Below are 26,347 nucleotides of genomic sequence, written 5' to 3'. Positions count from 1 at the left end.
TCCAGTATTCCAGCTGATGGTGTGGTTTAGTACACCCAACTGATGATGTAGTACAGTATGCAAACTTGTAAAAGTGGTCCATCATGCCATCTAATAACATGGTCTAGTACTCCAACTAATGTTGTGATTAAGTGTGCCTACTGATGATTGGTCTAGTATGCCTACTGATGATTGGTCTAGTATGCTTACTGATGATTGGTCTAGTATGCCTACTGATGATTGGTCTAGTATGCCTACTGATGATTGGTCTAGTATGCCTACTGATGATTGGTCTAGTATGCCTTGGTGATTGGTCTAGTATGCCTACTGGTGATTGGTCTAGTATGCTTACTGATGATTGGTCTAGTATGCTTACTGATGATTGGTCTAGTATGCCTACTGATGATTGGTCTAGTATGCCTACTGATGATTGGTCTAGTATGCTTACTGATGATTGGTCTAGTATGCCTACTGATGATTGGTCTAGTATGCCTACTGATGATTGGTCTAGTATGCCTACTGATGATTGGTCTAGTATGCCTACTGGTGATTGGTCTAGTATGCCTACTGGTGATTGGTCTAGTATGCCTACTGATGATTGGTCTAGTATGCCTACTGATGATTGGTCTAGTATGCCTACTGATGATTGGTCTAGTATGCTTACTGATGATTGGTCTAGTATGCCTACTGATGATTGGTCTAGTATGCCTACTGATGATTGGTCTAGTATGCCTACTGATGATTGGTCTAGTATGCCTACTGGTGATTGGTCTATTATGCCTACTGATGATTGGTGTAGTATGCCTACTGATGATTGATCTATTATACTGATGGTGTGACAAGTATTTGTTTTGTGGCTGAGTTTGCCAACTTATAATTTGGTCATTCACACCAATGATGGTTTAGTCCAGTAAGGGAGCGGATGGTATGATTTTGTACATCAGCTGATGGTGTTGTCCAGTATGCCATTTGATAGTGTGCTGTAGAATGAAGTTTTATGCACCAAAGGACCATCTTATCATAATTCTAGGTTTCGGATGGAAGGCTTTTCTTTAAACAGTATTTCTAACTGTACAACACAATATTTGGATCATGTACATGAGAAAGTTGAAACAAGGTTGGAGCTACCATTTACTTGACAGATGCTGGTAACATACAGTATTATCTTCCTCAAATTAACTCTGACTTGTAAAATAAAAGAAGAATGTTAGACACATACACTTAAAATTTAAAATGAAGTAACATTCAAAATAAGGTTATCTTTCACTTCCATGTTTTGGTCAGTATTGAGTAAATATCTTTTTTAACACCCTTTTAGGTTAGCTAGTATTTACTTCATGTTTAAGTTAAAGTATCATTCATCATTACTAATGTTAAAATGTAACAAATTCACATCTCTTCGGGACTTATTTTGTTAGTGATGTGTTGAACAGCTTTGTCACGATATTAATCCAGATATTAACATGACATACATATGACATCAATCCATATGATGTTATGTTGGATTTTCTATAACAAATTTTACTGATGTCATAGGGTCTTAATGGGACTGACATCATGATAACCGGATACACATTAATCTTAAGGGATTTCATGTTTTCATGATGTCAATCCATAAACTCTACTTTATTTAGTAATAAAATGTTTACAGCCATTTTTTAATACACATACAGATAACCGAAACAATTGAAAATTTTGATAGTTCACTAAGAAGTTTACCCTTTTTTATTGTTTGCTTAAAGAAAAATTGAATTTCTGCCGCAATAGATAGCTGTTATTCAACTTCTAACACATTAATTACATCTGTTATAAGATGGACTATAAAAGCATTTTGGCTCGCTGATACTCTGTACTTTATTGAAAGCCGCAATAAGTGGTTCTCACTTATTTTCATAATTATTAAATTTTTGTATGGATTTCTTTGAATTTATTCGTTTTAAGATAAGGAACCTGTTAATTACTTATTACGATTCATGGTAATTAATAATATTTCCATATGTTTCTTTTATTGTCAGTTTTTAACATATTATTTAGTGGCGTTTCACTTTTGGTGATATCATTACTCCCTAAGTGATATCGTTTCAAAACACACTGAAGTTTAGAACATGTCAATTCACCCTTGGAAGATTTTGTGGTAAAAAAAAAGTCACACAAACTCATATATGTTGAAATTGATATCTTCTATGCTCAGGAGTTATTTCTTTTAAAATGACAAAATTTACTCGCTAAAATATTTGTTGTGTATGCTCTATACATTCAATTTCATATCTTTTCAGTTATTTTTTGTTTTTCTCGTTCAATTTTTAAAATGTGTCTTAAATTCTCAAATGGATGATCAAAAGTCATCTTTGCATGAAATAATGAATATCTGTGTGTAGGTCGCTCTCAACTTAGCAAGCTAGATTTTTTTTTTGGTCGCAATCCGAGAAAATCAGTTTCAAAAAAAACTTTTACTTAGCAAGCTAGATTTTTTTTGGTCGCAATCCGAGAATATCAGTTTCAAAAAGAGCTTTCAACTTAGCAAGCTAGATTATTTTTTTGGTCGCAATCCGAGAAAATCAGTTTCAAAGAGAGCTTTTTGAAAGAGATTACAGAAAATAATATGTGAATTGCTTTGATGTTATGGAACACATCCATCTATAAGATCCAAATGATAATTGATAGTTATCAATAGCCAAAAACAAAAAAAAAACAAAACAAAATGAAATGAAGACAAATGGTAGATTCCTGGGACAATATGTAGACAGAAATCAAGTTCCTCTAGGACAAACACTGTGGTGGAGTGACAGAGAAAGAATGTTAAGAACAATAATTTAGACTAATTGTCATGTAAGTATAGGAACTAGAAGGGATGGCAGTATACATAGATTCTCACCTAGAAGTGGAAAAGGATTGAGTTCCAAAGGACATACTTTTTAGCCCACCATCGTCAGATGGTTGGCTATACAAATGGCCCTACTTCCGAGGTCTGTCATCCAGCCATCTGTCCATTCGTCCATCCGTAAACAATATTTGTCATCAATATTTCTTGAAATGTACTGGATGGATCTTTCTCAAATTTTATATGTAGGTTCCACCTGGGTTCCTAGGTGTGCCCGTTTCATTTTGGAACTGATCAGAAAAACAAAATGGCTGAGAGGCAGCCATCTTGGATTTCCATGAAGTTTGTTTACACGGTTTCATGAAAAGTACTTTATGATTCTCTCTCAAGTTTCCTGTGCAGAGTCCCTGCAGGTGACCATGTTGAAACTTGACTTTGAAAGATTGTTATCTCTATTTCTCAAGAACTATGGCATAGATCTTCCTCAAGTTTCATATGTAAGTTCCACTTGGTCATTAGTTGTGCCCATTTGATTTTGGATCTGATCAGAAAAACAAAATGGCCATCTTTTGTTATTATTGTGAAAGTTTGTTATCACTAATTTTTGAGAAACACTGTATCGATCTTTCAAATTTCATGTATAGGTTCCTTTTGGCCCCATATTGTGTCTGTTTCATTTTGGGACTGATCCAAACAATGAAATGGCTGACAGGCAGCCATCTTGGATTTCGCAAAATAAAGTTTGGTTTTGCTATTTCTTGAAAAGTTCTCCATTGATCTCTTTCAGATTTCATATGTAGGTTTCCCTTTGTCCCTAGTTGAGCCCATTTGATTTTGGAACAGATCAGAAAAAACACAAAAGCTTTTGGGCGACCATCTTGGATTTGGCAGGTAAAAATTATTATCGCTATTTCTGCAAATGAATGTTAAAATCCCTTATCATTGAGAGCAAAAACAGAGAAGAGAAGAGATCCAACTTTCAAAAATCAAATAAAGATCAAGCAATGGTGGGCACCAAAATCCCCTTGGAATATCTTGTTCTTTATTCTTGCTACTAATAAAAAGGTCAATGGTCACACATGACCTTGTCTAAAGTGAATAATTTATGTACCAGATATTTTATGATCCTTAAATCATATATATATATATATATATATATATATAGAAATTCATATTTAAATAATGGCCTGATGACATGAAAATATATTTTTGTGGTCAGTCAAAGGTCAAAGTTGACATTTGATGACTTTTTAAGTAAATACCATGTTTACATGGGATCTAACAATTCTTTAAACAGATCAAGTTCATATAAAATGCTATGTGACTGAAACCACATCCAGTTTATCAGGAAATGGACAAAAGACTGTCACATTATTTCTAAAGGGTTAAAAATGGTCAGATAAGTACAGTATTACATAGCTGATTTTGTTGAAGTTTCCATCTCATGAGCCATATACCATATATACACTGGTTATGAGTATGATACACAATAAAACATACATACCTTTATTTATTACAGATATAATATTGATTAGGAAGACTAAAAATTGTTTAATAGGGTACTATATAAATTAAAATTTAACTTGATACACTTCTTTTTAGGTATCCTACAAATATTCTATGTATATATATAACACAAAGAATATCAAAGAAACACACTTAGCAGGTGAATTAACTTCTCAGCTCAGAGTTTTGTGGATTAGATATTTAATGCAGTTTTTGCAAATGGCAATATTAAAAAATGAATCAAAGATATTCACAGCTAGACTTTTGTATTGTCTTCCACTTCAAATCATGCATCTTTGATGGCTTTTGATTGTAGTTCCACATAGGAAGGCAACATACCAGAATTGTACACTCAGCATTGTTAGTTTTCCTGATGTTACTTGCATAATGGTTTTGAGCAGTCACTGGAAAAAAACTGCTTTGAAATTTATTTAGCTTTCTACCAATACTTATTTTTTATTGAATCTAAAATTTAACCTAGTTGCCAGCATCTTTACTATTTTAACCTGAGTTAGTTAGCAATAACTCTTCAAGGAATTTAAATCCATCACATACCTGTTAAGTAATCACCTCTGCTTAGGTTGGGTTTTCTGGTGAATCATGCGATGCAATCCAAAACCTTTTCCCAAAGTACATTGTAACCATTATTAATGGACATGAAATGACTATGGTAATGACAAGCACATAAGACAGACGGATAATGAACTTGATTTTAGTGGAATCTTAAAGACACTATCAATCAAATAAATATTTCTAGCCATGTTCTTGTGTAAATCACATCATGTAACACACACGAATTTAGAAAATATGAATTTATCATTAAGTACATTATAGACACATCAGCAAGTCCTGGTCATTTGATATTTTCTATCTTTGCAAAATAAAATGGTAAGGCTTAAGAAATTCGAAATGACAGTTTCTGTTCAGGAATCTTGCCCTGATGCCACCAATCATGAAAAATTGCTGTTCATTGAATATTTTACATTACTTATGGCATGTGAAATAAATCTTAATGTTTAAAACCTGTTAATTTTATGACATATAGCAGGTCGAGTAGCCTTGCCTATAACCACATGGACCCGTTAAATGTTAGCTTGGCCCTGTGGTACAATGTAAAACACTACTGATCCTTGAATCACTTGTTTAAATCCATTGCCATATAATGTTAAATAATTGTTTTGACATGCATTTAATACAAAAATGAAACAGGAAACGATTTTCTGAATGCTTACACCACTAATTAATGCTAAAGCTGTTGAATGAAAGGTCGTATATGTTAGAAATGACTCGTGCTGATTTGCTGATGTTATCTTCATGTTAAGAACCATTGTAAACGTGGTCTAAAATCAAATGTTAGGTTTCATTGGAAAATACTAATGAACTAGATGTTGGTAATTGTACATTGATATATACAAGGTATGTGTATTAATATGATATGTAGCAATGTTTACAGCTTAATTTGAATTATAAATTTGGACATAAATGATAAGAAAAGGACTGATTCTGCACATAAAAGTACTGTATACTGGGTTTTGATAAGTCATAGAAGAATACTTATAAGGAACATCAACATGTCACTTTATTGGTTACAATGCGCTCTCCATATTAGCTTTAACACGAAACATACTTTCAATGTCAGTTTCTGCTGTTTGTTACAGAAGTGTCTCAGAATTTCATGTATTATCAGATCGTGGAAATGTTAGAAATGTGTTTCCTTCAAGGTTTCCCTGTTATATTGAATAGCGGAAAAGTATGTGTGAATTCCGTGTGTTATTTGGATAATGAAAAATATTTTGCAATGCAATTTCCATGTATTAGACCATGGAAATGTTTCACTTAGAGAATTCCTTGCAGTTTTATCGAACATATTTTGAAGAGTGTTATTTGGTTAGTAAATTATGTTTTCATATTTATTGTATGGTAATGTCTGCATTTATGAATTATTAGTGTACAATGCATAACATATTTTTCAAATAAAAGTGGAAGACTATGGTCATGTTGTTATTTTTGTGAATATTTTCTCATAGTTATTGTTTGTGTCACCTTTTTTTCAAAATTGATTTATATTTTCATGAAACGATTTACGAATGTTTATGGAAATGGTAAAAGTACTTTCATAGGTTTCAACGAAATACCCAGCAACTACGGTTTTGATTCTGATGCACGTACAATTTCTGGATTTTATTTACTGAAGGAAAAGTGAAATTATGCCTCGATTCGAAAAATAGGCATCATAAAAGATCAATGAACCTATACGTTTTTTTTCTTTTCTTTTTTTTTTTTTTTTTTTGGGGGGGGGGGGGGTAAAGGTCGTTCGTATAAATATTGTAATTCAGACGTTGTTTACCATGAAAAACTTATACATCACCTACTTTTTGGTGTTTAACATCTTCGCCTTATTTAAACTTTCAAAGCTCAAATGTCTTCAAACACGATGGACAAACATTTATCATGTTTCCTTTTTAATTTATATTTAATTTTATTAGTTAAAATAGCTCTGTAAAGCATTCCGTAATAATCAACACACGGAAACATTTGTAAGGGATAAGAATATATGGCGGTTACAGGAGTGGTTATGGTATACAGGATTTCTTTCACTGGAATTAGTTGTTTTAAATGTTACAAAAACACCAGCTTTAGTGAGTATTAGTGTAACTCTTGGAAAATGATTAACGAAAGTGAAAGAAATACTATATATAATAACCAGGAGTTAGTGTAACCTGTTTATCCCACAATAAACACTTCCGCATTAACCTATTCTGTACCCACCTGTGTTTAGTTTACGTCCTAAGTTTGGGTGTGATGGCATAAACCTTAGTAAAATACATCTAATTCACATTAAAAACTGACAATTTCAAGAATGCACAGAGTAAATTATTCTGATTACAAAAATAGAAAAAGATACCAAAAGAAAAATCAAATGATTACAAAGGTAATCGCCAACTACTTACTGCGCGTTCTAATTTTCGTGAGTGCGTGAAGCGCCTTTTCGGTCAAAGTTCAACCTGTCAGTCAATCAAAATATGCCTAAGTGTTACACCACATGTGGTATGAAACGTATGTTATACAACAGTTGCATTGATGAATTGATGCGTTTGGAATTGAATAACACTCACCTGTTGTGTTAGGAAATAGATTAACACCTTACTTCGTGATCCATGAGCTGCTGACCTCTGACGCAATAAGCAGAACATTTGATAAACTTCAGATACCACATGGTTCATTAAAAAAATTATTTTATAATGTAGGTCGTATGCTATAATTAGAATGTAGAATTGGAATACCTTGTAAACAGCTATCGAGAAGAGAAGTTGTGTCAGCAGGTCAGAAATAAAATAAGCAATTTTACAGTTTACAACCTTGTCAGATAGTTTTAGGTTAATTATATATCGATAGAAAGGCAAGGGTATGTGGATTTCATGGAAATGTATCAGTTTTACTATTTTATATCATCACTCTTGTTATGTCGCGTTCTGATAGGAAATCTTTGTTTTATCACCCGTGATCAGCCAAGATCATCTTGAGACACATGTAGTAGTTGGTGGCTACATTGTCAAACAACAAACGAACTGCCTATCGTATGTCATCCAGAGCAAATAGGATGAAGTGTCTTACCCAAGGACACGACCACATCAGCACTAAGGTCTGTGTCTCAGCTTTCCGAGAAACAAACCAGAGGAGCATGGAACCAAATGCACCTGGGATTTTCACCAGATGTTACGTAGCCTGGCCGTAGCTCTGTTGATACAGCTATCGCGGCCTTCTTAACGGAAGAAACCATAATGCCTTATCACTAGCGACACCTTACCTGGAACAGAAACGGTGCCAGCATGATACGATTTATTTTCAGTGCTCTTTGCTGTATACTAATAGAAGGTTTGTACTATAAACCATTTTTTTCCATTTTAAGAACTAATGGTCTCTATTTTAGATATGCTCACTTAAAGTGCAATGTAGCGAGGAAGGTTAAAATTGATACACATTTTTTTTGGAGATTAAATTCGTCCAACTCAAGGCTCCGTCGATAGCTGCATGTTGACATCTAAAATTGGTGTCATTGTTGAACATCAGCTGTACGTGTATACCGATTGAAATTAACGTTCCTTTTCTTCGAGATCTACCTATGAATGTCAACCTTTTTTTAACATGCACAAGTTAATACGTGATGATATCAGATCATGTCATCACGTCTTTGTTATTATCTTGCAGGTATTGTAATAATAATAGTAATACTCGTCTTTATCTATTCTTGATTACATATTGAGCGCAGAGCTCATCTTCCATATGGTCAAAACATATTAAAATGTACAATATTTACAACCATATATTTACAATAGTACGTTGAGTCTTGGCCTCCCCTAATTATTTCCAACGCTAATCATGCATAAGGGACATCTGGTCGGCGCTCTTCGCTTTCTTTAATCGGAATGAACTGTTTATGTCAAGGCAAGCAGTGCTATCGACTGCTTTATTTATGAATTACAAGTAGTTTTATTTCCTTTGAATATTGCCATCAGAAATTCATTACTTCAACACCTGAAGTTCGTCTACTTTTTGTCACAGAATGATAATTCACTTTGACAGAAGAAAAGAGCATGTGAATGAATAACTATTTTGTCCTTCTCGTAGTGCTAGAGGACATTCGAAGGTTAACTGATAAAAAGAGGAATGTATTATCAGGTCTTTTTAATGTATGTGGTTAAAAACAAATTCATTGTTGGCAATATTGTATAATTGTCAGAGAATATCCAATAAGCTTTTCATATCTACCACTGGAGATATCGTAGCAAGATCCATACAAGACACACAGTTTGTTACTAAATGAAATATGTCATGTTTTTCATACATTGAAATAACATACAAGTCTCAAGACTTCAATTTTCATCATCTATTTCTCAATAGTCAGGGACGCAGTTTTTACGGAAACTAAACCTTCCTAGTGTGCGATATTTCAGTGTCGGCAGACGAGTGTACCAACTACGAGACCCTTATAGAGGAACATAGAAGTACCGTCTCTGTACCTGAGGCAACCGACAGACTTCTTTGTGACAGGTCATTGCCGGTAAAATGGTATCGTTTCTCAAATGGCGATATGCCAACGTCTTGCGTTCCAATCTACCACTGTGGAACACAAATCCCAATATGGTTAGACGGACAGCTTCCTACATCACAGGGAACAATAGTTACCTTAAAGGCGTGTTATAACTATGGCCAAAGTGTTAGTCCGGCCTCTTATGCAGGGTCTCCTTGCTGTCATTCATCACGACAGATACAAGTGAAGAACTGTGGGAGTTTCAACGTGTACCATTTATCTAGAACAACTGCATGTCCTATGGCCTACTGCGCAGGTGAGTTTAAGGTCCAATGAGGTCTCATGGTGACCTGTTGCGATCGCCATTTGTCCTGCGTCGTGCGTCAACCTTCCATGGCGAAAGGTGAAACAAAATTACAAATTATACGGTCCCCAACCCCCAGGAGCAGGGTCAAAAGTTGTTATGTTGACTCATATTTTGAAAGTCTTCCTCTCTATTTCCCGGTACCGTAGAATGAAACACTCTTGATGGATGGAAGGGTCTTTGCCAAAATTGTTAATTTCAAGACCCTTTCCCCCTTGAGAGGAAACCAATTTACTATTCGCTAAGTAAGAAAAAATACGTTTTTGAGCATTTGTTGCATTTCCATTAGAAATAATTCAAATGTGGTTAGCATTATTAGTTTAGTATAGGGTTTCATGGTATGTTTATATTGACCGTGTCAGACCCATTACCCATAGAGGTAGATTGATGGAGCCGAAAAGGGAAAGTTTGACTAAGATTAAAAACAAAATCTGTTAAATATCCATATATATGATATGGTGGAATCCAGATACTATCTATAGAGATATAAACTTATCATCATAGGAAGCATTGACATTGACTGATGGCGGGACCACAAACGTTTGGATTCGCTCAACACTTTTTTTCTCGAGATCCAGAGACGATAGATGACATACTTCCTGGATAAATGTGTCTTAAGCTGCACTACAGTTTTAGCATAACTTCTTTTAATTAAAACATGGTTAGGATCCTAAAATGGGATGGCAGTTAACTTTATCCAGAGTTTACATTTGCATTACGAGCACAATGTAGATTAAGTTCCTTTGTTAATGTTAACACGAATGCTTCTAAGACACGTTATAAGAGACTGTACAAAAGACACCTAAGTGAATAGAACAGAATCAGAAGAATCAGAATAAGATACAGTGGAGCCAAAAATGAATTAAATTGCATCGTACAGTGTACATGTTTCGTCCTTCTAAAACTTGTCAATTATGTTCAGAACCGGAAATCTGAAGCCTAGGAAACGACTGAGGTAAAGTGATCGAAAGGAAAGCCAAAATCTATGAGGGGAGGGGCACCAGCCCCATGATTAAATAGATTTCGTAATTTTATATACCTGATAATTTTAGTCAAGTACATGTGTATATTATGAACCGTGCCACTATTCGAATTGAACTTAAATGTGGCATGCAGAACGACAACATTTGTAGTTGCCCATTGCGGTCCTTAAACCACATATTACAGTCATCATTACTACTGTATATGCCATTTCATTGTTAAGATCTGAAGGTTGGATGAATACGAAGTAGATATTAAGATAATGCTGTCTTTTTGCTGATTAGTCGGTTTGTTAACATCAATTGACACGTGTAATTAGGTCATTATCTGTTACAGGTAACAAACCTGTGTGTAAAATTGGACAGTCTAATATTGGAACGGGAAATTGTACAGGTAAGTAGAGTAGTCATTTCAAGAAATATTTGTTATAAGGAACCGCAACATTAATAACACTATCATAGCTCAGTGAATGAAAGATTTCCATTTCAAATCGAAACCAGCATTTTTTTCGCAAAGTTTTACCGTATGTTGTACATCGCATGTTTAATGGAAGATAAAGGAAAAATAAAACTCAAGACTGTCAACGTCTTGTATTTTAAGGTTACAACTACTGAGTTTTTAAGATTTAGATTTTTTTTTGCTTTTAGATTTGTATCCCAAACTATCCTATTACCGTCGATGCACAGGGCAATACTGTGAATTCGTGTAGTTCAACTGGCACTGTCAAATTCCCGTGTCATATACCTTACCCTAAAGGAGAACCAGATGTGGCTTTCGAGGTCACGTGGACATCGAACGGTTCCGATCCTATCCTGATTCCAGGAACACAAACACCTGTTGTGACTGTCCTTACTGGTAACGATCGGGACGCATATCTTGATGGCAAATATATGAAAGGTCATATGGGCACAACAGTACGTACATGCTTTTCAGTTAAACTGTATGAAATAGTTCTGTAGCTGTACAAACATTTATATCTATAGTAGTAGATTGATCAGTAATGCATTTCAAGTAACGTTTTTTTCAGAAATGGTGGTCTATATACGCAACTTAAAAGATATTTCGAAAACGCACTCCTCGCCTATGAAGCAAGAAATAAACATTCATGAAGTCAGCGTCTTGGTTTTGACAAATCCATATGATTCATATAAAGATAGTTAATGTAAAATACATGCTCATAAAGACGGCTCCAAGCCTCTCCGTTGTATTTGATTATCGACTTTCTTTGGGGACAATATTTTACGATCTTCAAAACGAGTCTATAATTAGCATGATTACTATAATAATAAGAATAAAAAAATGCTTGTTTCGATGTCTGTCCGACCACTGTTCTTGCAACCTGCTCAATATCTACCTTTGTAAATGACCAAATAATTTGCTAAAAATAACATATTTTGAAAGAGAAAATATCACGCCTTGAGCGAAAGCATCTCGATAATTTCTATTTCTTTGTGTGAACTTTCAAAGTTAAAATTTTCCCGATCTAATGAATGTCAAATTTGACGATATTTTAAGCTAATTCGTATTGCACATTTATATGAAATTAGTACATAATAGTATCGGATTACACTACCTGCAATTCGTTGAATGAACAGTAACAATGCATTACAGTGTTTTGATGATTCCACGCTATACTTGTTTTATAGTTGCAGTGTACAGTTAGGTCCTACCATGCCAGTACGCCCGGAGTGAAAAGTGACGCACTCCAAAGTAACGAATTCTGGGCGGGAATACAGGTGAGGTATACTTCAGTTTATAAATGTATTCCTCTAGGATACGAATGAAACAAAAATCTAATTGACGGTAACATGTTTCTTCAACATTTCATTTAAAGTTTCTGTTGAGTTAACATACTGTGGAAATATTTTCCTGGTTTCCATAGAAACACTATTTCTTGGACACTTTCGTGGATGCACATAGCTGAATAATATTCTAATACCAAATGAATTTGTTGGTCATGAGTACCCACGAAACGAACGAAAAAACATCCTATCCACGAATATGATTTCAGATTTAAGATACTGACCATAGGCACCTTTTCTATTGAATGAGCCCTCTGCAGGCTTATCTCTCTTGGCGAAATGATAATCAACTGAGAATTGTCCGACTTCAATAACGAGTAGGAATCACGTTGGACTCTTGTTTTTGTTGCTATTCGAGTTCTTCAATGCTTAAGGTAGATCAGAGCCTATGTTTGTGGTATAAGAAAGTTCTGCGAATCCACCCTGTCCCACACATGATTTATGATCGTGACTATTTTGGGGCCAAGGTACGGGTCGACGTGGCTTATCTCTAGAATTTTATTGAGCGCCGGTTTAGTATTTATCTGACAAAAAAAAAAAAAAAAAAAAAAAAATAAATTGATATCAATAATTTGATATATCTAATTCAAAGTATTGATATCAAAAATTCAATTTAATGATATCATTAATTCATCTAGTGATATTACTAATTCGAATTATTGAAATCTATAAATGCATTTATCTATATCAGTATATATAAATATGGAATTATGGATATCACGAAATCGTGCGTGGAGTCACCGTTGATTATTATCAATTTCCTCATTTTGTGGAGGAATGCTCTTGAAATCAAGAAAAAAAGAGGATAAGTTCATATAACTATATTTTTTGTAACCGATTCTTTTATAAATGCTTGTCCAAGACTAAAAATTATCAACGAAAACCACCATTTATGGCATTTTTAAGAAGGAACAGTCATAGCCCTCAAAATTTGAAGAAATCATGTCATCGATAATTTGAATTAATGATATATTAGATAATTTGATTTTATCAGTAACATGCAGTTCCACTGACTGTAAGTTATCAGCTCATAATGTAAAAAAATGAAAAGGAACTACTTTCGGTTATACCGGAAGCTGCATTGTGCACTGATCAAGGGGAGATTTCTTCTTACTATTTACTAAATTTCTTCTTATAAGTCATTATAATAAAATTCAGTGTATTATTATAAACAAACGTAGTGAATTGTTTGGTTCAAATATTTATTTTTCGTCAGAAAAATATGGAAAAGAGAAAGCGACACCTCACGTATAACGTGTCGCCAGCTTCATGCGAGTAGTAAACATGTCTTCGATCTAGGAAATACGATTGCACTTCTTGATATGGCGTCCGATACAGACAAAGATTTTGTCACCCCATCGAAAACTATTTTGTTTACAGCACATTTTAAAGATCACGAAGGAGGGTTAGCAAGGAAAGGTCACGAAAGATCTTTCTTAGATGAGACGAGACTTGCCAAAGTGGAGGAAGAGCTTATTAAGAGTACAGACCAGTGCTTGTGTTATCGCTCCATAACGTAAAACAAAAACTACAGTTAACTCTTAAATGTCCGGAATTATTGATATCAACAAATCCAAATAGTGATATATAGATCATTCATTCGTTTAGTGATATAAATAATTCGATTCACTAATATCTAAAAATAGTTTATATTAGAAAAATTTAATCACGAATTTGAATTATTGATATAATTAAATCAATCATTAGAATCATTCAATGAATGATTGATATCACTGATTCGAATGGTATCATATTTTGAAGAGAAATACTAGAACGGCACCCCAGATTGAGGATGATCGGCAATTGAACCAGTTAGTTTAAAATCCCGTAAAATCATGGTGTAGTTTTATGAATATTAAGTGCCATTGTCACTACGGTTTTTTGGATTTCAGTCAATAGTCATTGCACTGCCCTGCTGTATGCTTCTTCATCGTTAGTTAGATAGTTTTCAGAAATCCCAAACAAATATAACGCTTCGCTCTGATCATTTGTGACTGTGTAGTCATCGAAACGTCACACTCAACTCTTATTCTGATGAAAAATCTAATTGCTTGTCACGACCTAGGTGCACAACAATTCCATCACCGTAGATGAGAAAGGACCTGAGCAAGAGGTCACGTTAGAGTCAACCGTTCCAATTGCCTGTAATAGCCAATACCAACAGACGTGCATGATAAATGTTGAGATGAAGGCCAGCTCAGATCCGAACGGTTAGCACTTACATTTGTTTCTATATTCAGGCCATAAAGTTAGATAGATACAAAATCACGAAAAGCTGTTTTTGTAAGAAACATAGCAAATATATAATTATTTCATTCTAATTTACAAAGAGATTGCTTGCTAATATATCTTGCAATATTTGAGACTTGAACATAAATTTGCCGTCGACAAAAGCTGAGACACAGTTGCTGATTGGTGAGCTTCAGTAACACTAAACATTTCTTCCTAACATAACTGAAGTGGTACACAAAAGTACCTGTACTTTGAAAAAATTCTTTCACTTAAGAATCTATTACTTTGAATTTTTAAATGAAACATGTTGACTTTAAACTTAAAATATGCGTGAAAATGTATTCCACGAAATCAAGATAACGGTCTTTACACTGTATTTCAGACTGTGCTGTTGAGGACTTGTTTGTATGTGTTCTTTTCTCTGGGTCCTTCAACACTTTTCGTGTTTGTTCTTAAGCATCCTCAGTTTTTATCGATAGTCATTCTTATCTTTTACTACATCCATCCACTGTTAGATTTGTTGCTCTTCCTTTTGCTTTAGTGTCCCCTTGTTTGTGTATACTTCAGTCTTATTCCCTGTTGGTACTCTTTTTTTACTCCAACGCCTCCTGTTACTCATCTCTGAAGTTGTACACATTCTCACACTCAACGTCATCAAGATCAACAATGTGATCCCACATTTTGTTTGAGACATGACATGATTATTTCATCTTTTCTTTTTTAAATATTTTTATCGCGTTTTGAATTAGATTGAAGATGTATTTTACGTTCTACATATTTTCTCTAGATTATTTAATACCTTCCAGATGTTTCAACAAGAGATTGTACCTACCCATTGATATGTGATCCAGCTACTCAGACTTACAAGACCACAATTAAGATGGTAGCAACACGTGACTTCGTTAAAGATGGCAATCAGTTGCACGAGCTCGCATTCCTTCCGATTCAAAACCCAATTTCCAATCCAATGTGGGACGGTTACATAGTGAAGCCAATTGAGGTATCTAAAGAAAAGTGATATTTCATTCGATATGATTAAAGGAAAACAACTTATAAATCAACGAAAAGGTTTACCACGTAAAACGTAAACATATGCGTTGATTAAACAAATGAAACTGATTTACAACATGACGAGGAAATAAAAAAAAAAACCGCCACAATTAAGATAAATGTTGTAAGTAGAAGTTTGAATTAATCTCTTATAAAAAGTCTTATTTACGTGTGTTGAAATCATTATTAACAGATAAGATCTATAGACAGACCTCATGGTTTATGTTCCACCACTGGAGATCCACATGTCTTTCAAATTGACAGCTCAAGGTAAGCTCTTTTCCCCTTAGAATATGATTAGGAATTGATATTGCCCTTCTTGAGATAAAATCAATATCATTTAAAAGAACAAGTTATCATTATATTCTTTTACTTTCTTGATTATGTATATGCATATTCAGCCGCAGTATTTTCTCCTTAATTTCAGTGTTTTTCAATGTACATTGTTTTTATATATATCTAATTGCCTTCAACACAAGTATATCTTTTGTGTATATTTCTCTAAATTTTGATAGCTATATACTCAAACATAGATTATGTTGTTTCATTTTCGAAGTTTTAATTTAATTATTTCTAGTCAAATTTACAAGGTATAATTTGTTAATCACATAATATGATATCATTTGTTTGTTTATTTTTGAATTTGTGTTCCCTTTTAAAAGTCATCTGACTCTAGGTCAAGATGACCTTAAGTCATGGTGCTTCGTCCGGCGTCGTCCATGCGCCGCCAACCGTGCATAAACTGTCCATTCAAGTGACAATAAACACAAAAAACACAGGGTGCTGATATTGGGTGTATGGTTTGTTCAAATGAATGATATTGACACATTTTTATGGTCATAAAGGTCAAATGTGTCGGAAACTTCAAACATTTCTTCTTTCAATTAGCTCTAGCTTCTGGGTCATGGTATTTCTGTAGAAGCATATTTGAGAAATTGAGGTTTGCAGAAACAAACTTTATTGATCTTTAATTTCTTTTGTGTAAGCTGTAGAACAGGTAAGCAGTTCATGATGAATTTCTAAAAAAAAATGTTGGGGGATTGGTGGGAATTCTAAGGAAGTTCCGCCACCATGTATTCGTTTCAGGTATACCCTCGCGAGGCTATGTAATTCGACTGACGGGATGGGTTTGACGACGTTATTGATGTTGCAGCTATAGTAAAGTACGTAATTCGACTGACGAGTTGGGTTTTGACGACGTTATTGATGTTGTAGCTATAGTAAAGTACGTAATTCGACTGACGGGTTGGGTTTGACGACGTTATTGATGTTGTAGCTATAGTAAAGTACGTAATTCGACTGACGAGTTGGGTTTTGCGACGTTATTGATGTTGTAGCTATAGTAAAGTACGTAATTCGACTGACGGGTTGGGTTTTGACGACGTTATTGATGTTGTAGCTATAGTAAAGTACGTAATTCGACTGACGGGTTGGGTTTGACGACGTTATTGATGTTGTAGCTATAGTAAAGTACGTAATTCGACTGACGGGTTGGGTTTTGACGACGTTATTGATGTTGTAGCTATAGTAAAGTACGTAATTCGACTGACGGGTTGGGTTTTGCGACGTTATTGATGTTGTAGCTATAGTAAAGTACGTAATTCGACTGACGGGTTGTGTTTTGACGACGTTATTGATGTTGTAGCTATAGTGAAGTACGTAATTCGACTGACGGGTTGGGTTTTGCGACGTTATTGATTATTTTAGCTATAGTAAAGTACGTAATTCGACTGACGGGAGGGGTTTGACGACGTTATTGATGTTTAAACTATAGTAAAGTACGTAATTCGACTGACGGGTTGGGTTTGACGACGTTATTGATGTTGTAGCTATAGTAAAGTACGTAATTCGACTGACGGGTTGGGTTTTGACGACGTTATTGATGTTGTAGCTATAGTAAAGTACGTAATTCGACTGACGGGTTGGGTTTTGCGACGTTATTGATTATTTTAGCTATAGTAAAGTACGTAATTCTACTGACGGGTTGGTTTTGACAATGTCATCAAGTGTTCGGCTGTGTATACATCGTTTTTTAAAAACGAAATATGACTTGTATGGCATGTTTTGGCGTGTATTGTTTGGTATTTTGCATGCAATGACATATTTTTTTTTTTACAGTTTTTTTAAATTACGAAATATTACTTTTTCCTGACAGAAAAGCATAAAATTATTACATTTCTTTCAATAATCACATTTTCTATTTGCAAAAATTTACACTTTTCACTTACACAATTAAATCTTATTATTTTTTTTCAAAATATGTAATGATGACAAAAAAATCCAACATTCATGTTGTTTGCTGCTGTTTGCTATTGTTTGCTGCTGTTTTTCTGTTGTTTGTTGTTGTTTTGCTGTTGTTTACTGCCGGTATTTTTATGCAAAAACTGAGTTTAGTATTTTACAATGTGTTAAATTTCTTACTGACAAAAACATTATTTCAATTTTATTTTTGAGAAAAAAATGTTATTTTTGATGTTACATTTGTTATGGGTACGTATCTCCCGGATTGTTTACATTTGTTGGGAAACTTAAGGCCGGGGTTTGAAGAAAAACTATAAATGTGACCCATTTAAAGGACATATGCGTCATTTCTACTATGTTGTCGAATTCTGTGCCTACGATGCCTGCCGCCGTTCGTTCTCTTTACAAATGTTACTTGAGGTAGAAACTTGACTTGATATCGGCGATAATGAGTATTCAGACGAAGAATGATTATTATAATGTATTAAATGACGTTGACCGCGTTAGTTACCGTATATTTATTGATTTAGGAAATACTTGTGTGAGGTACAAAGGACAGATTCATTTCTAAAACAATTCAAAACACGGATAAATGCATAAAGAAAAGGTGTTTGTCAGTCGTAATGGAAAATGTCGTCAAGAAAGCAAGAAGATTATCTGAGGAAGATATGGCATGATCCCAAGCACGTTTTATGTTTTACGGGTCCTTCTAGGTTGTTTGCGGGCATAAAAAATGAATGTAAATATAAAATAAGTAGATCACAGGTCGTTGATTGGCTACAAAACTATGATCACTACAGCGTTCAAAGAAACAAGACCCCTCGGGTCAGTACCCCCTTAATTGGCGTTGACCAGATGTGGAATGTAGGTTTGGCCGACGAGTCATACATCAAGTAGCATAACGACGGTATGTGCTTTTTACTCGTCGTGATCAATTATTTTCCCAGGTATGCTTGGGTAAAGCCTCTTAAAAACAAGAAAGCAAACACCGTTTTGGAACCTTTCCAAGAAATATTTGCCGAAAGAAAACCAGAACTCGTCAGATCGGATCACTGAACGACTCGTTTAAACGATATTGTAAATCCAAAGGCGTCACATACGTAGCGACTCTCGCTGCTCACAAAGTTTTTCATAGACATATTGAAAATATCATATATGGGTACTTCCATCCGAATTAAACATACAGATTCACCGACGTGTTTCCAGATTTTATTCGAAGCTACAATAGTAGAAAACATTCGAAGCTGCACTGTTCCGCCCGAAGACGTAAACGAAGACACCCAACACCTTATCTCTATCAGAAGAAAGGATGATAAACCTTTGAAGGCCGTACAAATTTAAGAAAGGAGATCAGGTGAGACTGAGTTATCAGAAACGGCAGTTTCGTCTTGGATGGCAACAGAAACCGACCGAAGTAATATTCGTAGTTTCTCAAAGATATTACCGAGGAAATATCCCCGTGTATAAAGTCGAAGATTTCGACAACGAGCAAATACAGGGTGCTTTTTACGGTTAAGAATAGAAGAAAGTAAATGGAAATCAGACACTGTCTGGAAGATTTAAAAGTTTTAAAAACGATAAAAGTTCAAGCGATCCTCGAAAAGGCTGACGAAGGTCTAATTAATTGTATCTGTGAGTGCATTCAAACATATTACAGGATTAAAGAAACAACAGAAGAAACGCTTGCCATTTCATAAAGTCAGTATTTGTAAATTAATCAAGAGACTACCGTTAAAATAAAATAAACGGATCGTCCAGAAGGGGAGTTTCATTCAGGCATTGGCACCCACAGTGTTTCCGATAGCGAACTCCTGGGTGGACTGTTCCAGATAATATGAGGAAGAATTTTTTTGGGTAATGCAGGATACAGTGTACGAGACTTAAATCGCCGGATGACTCGATAGTGAATTCCATGCACGACATTTCAATAATCTTAAATCGAGACGATCTTCCGTTAGACAATAAAGTGGCGTTATACAATCAGACTTTACAGAAGTACTTGTACATATACTGCCAATTCAAACACAACAGTGATAAACCTATATTGATGGATAACATCCACTCGGTGGGTGTATCGCAGGGCAACGCTGTAACAACGCTGGGAAAACCAAAGGACTTTTTTCAATATATCATCTTACAGAGTGTTCCGAATTTTTTGTTTAAAAAATGGAAATGTTATGGGAAATTCGGATACAAAGGTCAATCGGTGATTCTGAGTTCGAATCTGGTAGACTTAGTCGGTAATGCTTCGCGTCACAGATATCTGAAGAACGTCAATCCCGAGGTTACGAACACTTTCCTGACGGCTCTCAGAGACGTAAACATTCCTCAGAGTTGGATAAGTAATTAATCGTATTTAGAAAAGATGAGAAACGTAGTTTCCACTCCGTTACAAAACACTCCGGTAATTGCCGTTACGGAGCAAAGAATTAATCTCGACGCATCATCGAACGGAATCTCGACAAGGATATGGTGGAATGGAAAGATGATAATGACGATGATAATGATGAAGACGACGAATCTGGTTATGGTAACACTATTTCATTAAAAACTCCCACAAAACAAATGTCAATTTCCCGTCGACCGATATCTGAAACTTTGCAAAGCTGGGCGAGATATAAGCAATACACAAACAAGTATTAGACCTTAAAAATGCAGCGGGCAACAATCAGTCGATTGGTCGTCGATGATACCCTGTTTAAAACGGGGCTTTTACAGTTTCCTGACAATTGTAAACAACCCGGGAACTCGCAGTCATCATTAGAATATTACCGAATACTGGAAAAGTTCAAATTACACATTTTGAGGCCAAAAATGTGTTTAAAAAAAAAAAAAAAAAACGTAAAACAACACATGCCAAAACACGACAATTTTTCAATTTTGTCAATAAATACAGCAAAACTTCCGTTTTTGAATGTAAATGCCAACAGTATACAACAGCAAAACAACAGAAAACAGCAACAAAACAGCAGAAAACAGCAGCAAAGAATAGCAAACAGCGGCAATTAATAGAAAACACAGCAACAAAACAGCAGAAAACAGTAGCAAAGAATAGCAAACAGCAGCAATTAACAGAAAACACAGCAACAAAACAGCAGAAAACAGCAGCAAAGAATAGCAAACAGCAGCAATTAACAGAAAACACAGCAACAAAACAGCAGAAAACAGCAGCAAAGAATAGCAAACAGCAGCAATTAACAGAAAACACAGCAACAAAATTGCAGCAAAAGTTTGATTTTTCTCTTCATCATTACATAAAAAATATAATTGTGTTATTCCTAAATGTAAATTTTACAATTAACAATTATGATAATTGAAAGAAATTGATTAATTCTATGGTTTTTTGTCAGTAAAATAGTAATTGTTCGTATTAAAAGAAAAAAAGTGTAAAAAATATGGTCTTGCAATCAAAATACAAGCAATACATGCCAAAATACGACATACAATTCATATTCCGTTGTAAAAAAAAAGATGTATATACTCTACGATACAGCCGAAAACTTAATGACGAAGTCAAAATCAACCCGTCAGTCGAATTACATCCTTTACTATAGCTAAAACATCAGTGACGTCGTCAAAACCCAACCCGTCAGTCGAATAACGTAGTGGCGTACCTGTTACATAACAAGCACAACAGGGGAGACAATTAGAGTCAGGGGCGATAATTCGGTAATTCGCCGTGATGAATGGATATGGCTGAATGGCCGTAGGTATAGGGGGTTGCTAAGGAAGAGACACCATCTTGGATTCGTTATCGTTGTGATATTGATTTCTCTTTTGTTTTGTTGAGTGTTTTGTTTTGACTATCTAAACCTGATCTTTTGCCATCAGGAGATGTATATAAGAATATGGTGCTACACAATAAAACCCGATGCGTCTGTTGTTTTACAGAAAAATGAACTTATATAATGATAAATACAATCCGCAAATCCTCTTTTGAACCAAACTGCATAAATGCTTTTCTCATTGGTGCTGTAATCTAGATGTAAAATGACGCATAATCTGTCATAACACATGAAAGTTTGTAATTGCAGAAACATTGCCGTACACGAGGTTGGGGATATGATATTCTATAAAAGCCTGATAAGACCATTTGAGGTAAGGGGACTTTGTCATATTCACAATATTCCACGCAATGGCCTTCTCAAGGATAGTTAAATGTTTGAAATATTATGTAATTTTGATCACTAAGACTATTGGCATACCTACAGGAGCAAACTGTGTCATTGTCTTGCGTAATCTTGTTTTGTTTCAAAACGAGCCTTGATCCATAAAAGAATTTATCAATACAGGTAACAACGATCAAGTCCTTCAATTTACTTTAAGATACATGTAATCATAATGCTTTGTCTTTAAATAACAAGACATTTAATTATCTTGTCCATTGTTCATACTAAACAACCTACCTGCTTCCCAGACCTTGTTGACATGTCGCATTTAATTTCGATTCGGTTAATTTGTTCCTTATATTACAATTTCCGTTCAAGGTGTCAGCAGCTGATAGAAAAACTCACATCACGTGATTTCGAAAGAAACGAGTTGACGATGATAATTTCAAGTTTTATGGTCGACACAATTATCTCATATATATTTTCATTTGCGATATACAAATACCAAATCAAAAGCATATGGCTCTTAAGGCACTGAAAACGTATTAACAATGGGAAATACACCTACATCCCCAAATACTGGGTTTTCAAACTCTTTTATGAAGCAGGACCTATTCAATGCTAATTAATATGCCTGGTGGTGCTGTTGTTTTCAGAACTTACTTTGGTTGACCAATATCAATAGTTCTGGTATCGTCAATGAAGCAGATTACGCATACCCTTCTGAAATACCTGGTCTTATTCTCCTTTTGAATCTTGCTTTATTTTGTGCCTTTTCATCGATTTGGAGTTTGAATTAATACCCCGTTTGATAATTCGTTATTTTCTTTTGTTGTTTTTGGCATTGTTATTGTAAATGATAAAATTATACAATCGTAACATCCGTGTTGATGGAGTAAACATATCACCAGTTACATCCTGGGAACAAGATTATCATCATATATAATGCTAAGAAATCGGTAAAACGTTTTCCGCAGTTTTGCGACTAGCAATATTCATTCTTGACGACATATTCATCCTATAGCAATGAGCTATGCCAGTAGTTTTTCTAAATACAAAAAGAAAAACAAACCCCTTTAATTTGAAGTCGTTTATATATTTCGATTACAAGTGGATGGAAAAAATCCGGAAGTCGTGGCGCATTTTTTTCATCCTTTAAATCTTTTATTTCATCTTCGTGTTTTTTTTTTTTTTTTTAAATTAAGTTGTATACATCCCTCATTTGATTTGCAGGGATTTAAATATTGTATAAAAGATACATAAATTATTTATTGTACCGTTTGTTTTTATTTTATTTATAGGTCCAAATTCGGACATGGGGTTGTGGCTCGTTCATGCCTTGCATCTGCGCTGTAATAGCTCGTGAGGGAAACGACATTGTACAAGTGGACATGTGTGCTAAACGCCTTAATCAGTTGGCAGCCCCACACCTTTCTCATTGGCCGTTAAAGGGAACGACAGTTGACAAAGATTCTACTGGAAAACAGTTTGATGTGAGTATAAAGGGACCAATAAGACTATCAATTCGGACTTACGGTAACTAACGGAATTAGGTAAATCTGCAAAGCAAGATAAATAAATGAACTATAAGGCAACATTGTCTTAGAAGAAACAACATCATACATTATTTTCTCAAAGGTCTGTGATATAACATTTTCCTAATGAATTAATCAATATAATACTCCTTAATCTTACCCACAATAATATATATAAGACAATATCTTAACCATGTGTTTAGCAAATAATATTTCAACCACGAGTTCATTAGATACACATGTCTTAACTACGACATTATCAGACAACAATATCTTGACCATAGGTTTATCAGACATCAATAGAGTGACCATGGGTTTTTAGACATAAATATCAAAACCACGGCATTATCAGACATCAATATCTTTACCACGCGTGTATCAGGCATCAATATTTTAAACGTGAGTTTATCAGACATCAATATCTTAATCACGGGTTTATAAGACACCAATATCATTACCACGAGTTTATCATACAGTGTCTTATCCACGTGTTTATCAGATAGCATTATCTTAAACACAGCATTAAAACGTGTCAAACATCTATAAACCACATGGCTGTTTCATGAAACAGAACATTTCTATCCAACACCCAATTGTGATAGTTGTTAGTGTCCAATTCGATGTGATTGGTATTTGGTGTACTCGTGAAAGTAGCTATCATTTTGTTTCAGATTAATTTCCCTTCTGGGGACCATCTTGTAGTGAAGGCAAACACGTACACCACGGGTAAAAATGAGGTAGATGGCTTTCTGACGTTATCACTCCAAGTGCCACCAGACGACCTCGGGAATGCTATTGGTCTGTGCGGTACATATGATAACAATAGATACAATGATCTCGTAGGAGCAGATGGGCATTTATACACGAAACAAACAACAGGCAGATTTGTCCACACCTGGCTGTAAGTATTTACGAAATTCAGAATGACATCGCGTTGTTGTTTTCCCTGACGGCCTCCTAAGATTTAAATAACTATCGTTTCCGCAATGGGCTGCTCTACTGTCGTCATGGTGATCTCACTGGGAAATAATCTACTTTCTGCTTGTACTTGCTTTATTTTTGTATTCATATATAACCCTAGATTTATTGAGTTTGGATTTTAATTCAGTTGAAATGTTGTATTTATTGATGTTTTCAATCCACAGGATACATCAAATTTGAATTTTTAATTCAATTTAAGTTCTGTGGTTTGTTATAAATCGTCTGATATCAGACTAGTCATTGCTTCTAAAGCTACTACTTAACTTGTTAGCTGACTGCAGTCATGAACCGGTAACCATACATTATCGAGTCTGTATTAGGAACCATTTGACAGAATATCAGGCTTATTTGTGGTTTGTGTATTAACACATCAGAATTATTTCGTTTTATTTTTTAGTTTTAGACGCCATTATATACGAAACTGTTCATCAAAAACAGCACATAAGTCCAAGAATCCATGCAGGACATTTACATTTTCTCGGTACGATTTCAGTGTAAATCCTGGTAGCAGTATGTTTGACCAGAAACCAGCATACTCGCCGTCACTTGCCATTAATAACACAAACTACTGTCAATGTGAACACCATCAAGCCGACTGCACTAAATCCAAGGCCAACAATCCACTAGCACAGGTACAAGGTTTATAATTGATAAGGATCAGAAGGATACACGATATAATGTATAAAAGTACACTGCATTTTAAACCCAATTTCACAAGAATAATATTTCGTTGTTGTCCCGATTAAGACTTGTTCATAGCGATTAAGGCCATGACTCCAAAAAAGTTTCCATCATGGTAAGCAAGCAGATTCTGTACATTTTCTCATATATTGATTCACTGTAAATATGTACTGGGTATCTAATTTCTTGCTATCTTTAATGACATAAATATAGCGAAATTAATCCTCCCGCGACTATAGTAAAATACATTAGGTCAGATTTGCGTAGAATACCCTGTATGTTTCGACTATGGTATCCAACAGTATAGAAATTAACAAATGATATTATTAAAAAATAATTGTTATCATCTGTGAACTACATTGAAGTGTACTTCGTGAATATACGTCCAAATCAAAGAAGAAACATGGAGGACGAGATCATAAAAATGCTCGAACTTCTGGTTGACAACATGTTCGTCGAGTTTGGTGGTAAGATCTTCAAACACACTATTAGCAGGGTATGGGAATTACCTGTGACCCTTTGTTGGCTGACCTGTTTCCTGGATATATCGGAGAACTTGTTAAAACAGGTCACCAAACCTTGCAAAATCGTTTAGTTTCACTTTCAGATGTATTGATGACGTCGTGACATTACATAACAAAAACAAAAAAATTAATTGACCCTGTACATCGTATATACCCATCAGACTTGGAAATCAAGGATACGACAGATTCTTCTATATCAGTAGCTTATCTCGAGCTTTTAAAGCAAAAATGCACAGATTTTCACCAAGCTGTATGATACTTGTGATGCTTTCTATTTCTCTTTTGTGAATTTCCATCGCTGTAAAAAAGCAATATTCCTGCATCTCCAAACGATTGTTTATCGTGCACATGATGACCTGTGTATTGTTACAGCAATGTGGGAACATGCCATGTACTAATATTGGAACTCACGGAGTACACCCACGTGAACTGGATTATCCAGTAGATTCTGGGACTAGGCGTGACATTATTTCAGGTATAGGTTAGGATCTTGAGTATAATGAATAATG

At 34.8% G+C, this 26,347-nt stretch overlaps 1 protein-coding gene across 1 annotated transcript in view; it reads left to right on the top strand.

Annotated features, from left to right (window-relative positions):
• The first annotated feature begins 299 nt into the window (after positions 1 to 299).
• The window catches only part of LOC132548168 (von Willebrand factor D and EGF domain-containing protein-like), a 37,235-nt gene continuing 11,187 nt past the window's right edge, over positions 300 to 26,347 (top strand). The window contains 14 exon segments of the mRNA XM_060211990.1: positions 300 to 777; positions 9,247 to 9,654; positions 11,020 to 11,076; positions 11,331 to 11,392; positions 11,394 to 11,597; positions 12,330 to 12,419; positions 14,551 to 14,695; positions 15,524 to 15,717; positions 15,961 to 16,037; positions 22,043 to 22,106; positions 23,419 to 23,610; positions 24,324 to 24,553; positions 25,127 to 25,265; positions 26,211 to 26,313. Coding sequence (XP_060067973.1) covers positions 300 to 777; positions 9,247 to 9,654; positions 11,020 to 11,076; positions 11,331 to 11,392; positions 11,394 to 11,597; positions 12,330 to 12,419; positions 14,551 to 14,695; positions 15,524 to 15,717; positions 15,961 to 16,037; positions 22,043 to 22,106; positions 23,419 to 23,610; positions 24,324 to 24,553; positions 25,127 to 25,265; positions 26,211 to 26,313 — 2,443 coding nt within the window.

The sequence above is a fragment of the Ylistrum balloti genome, unplaced genomic scaffold, assembly GCF_031769215.1.
Source record: "Ylistrum balloti isolate Yb309-2 unplaced genomic scaffold, AGI_CSIRO_Ybal_v1 Utg370006, whole genome shotgun sequence".
Taxonomy (NCBI): Eukaryota; Metazoa; Mollusca; class Bivalvia; order Pectinida; family Pectinidae; genus Ylistrum; species Ylistrum balloti.
Note: the sequence above shows the minus strand (reverse complement) of the source record. Positions and strands in the feature narration are given on the sequence as shown.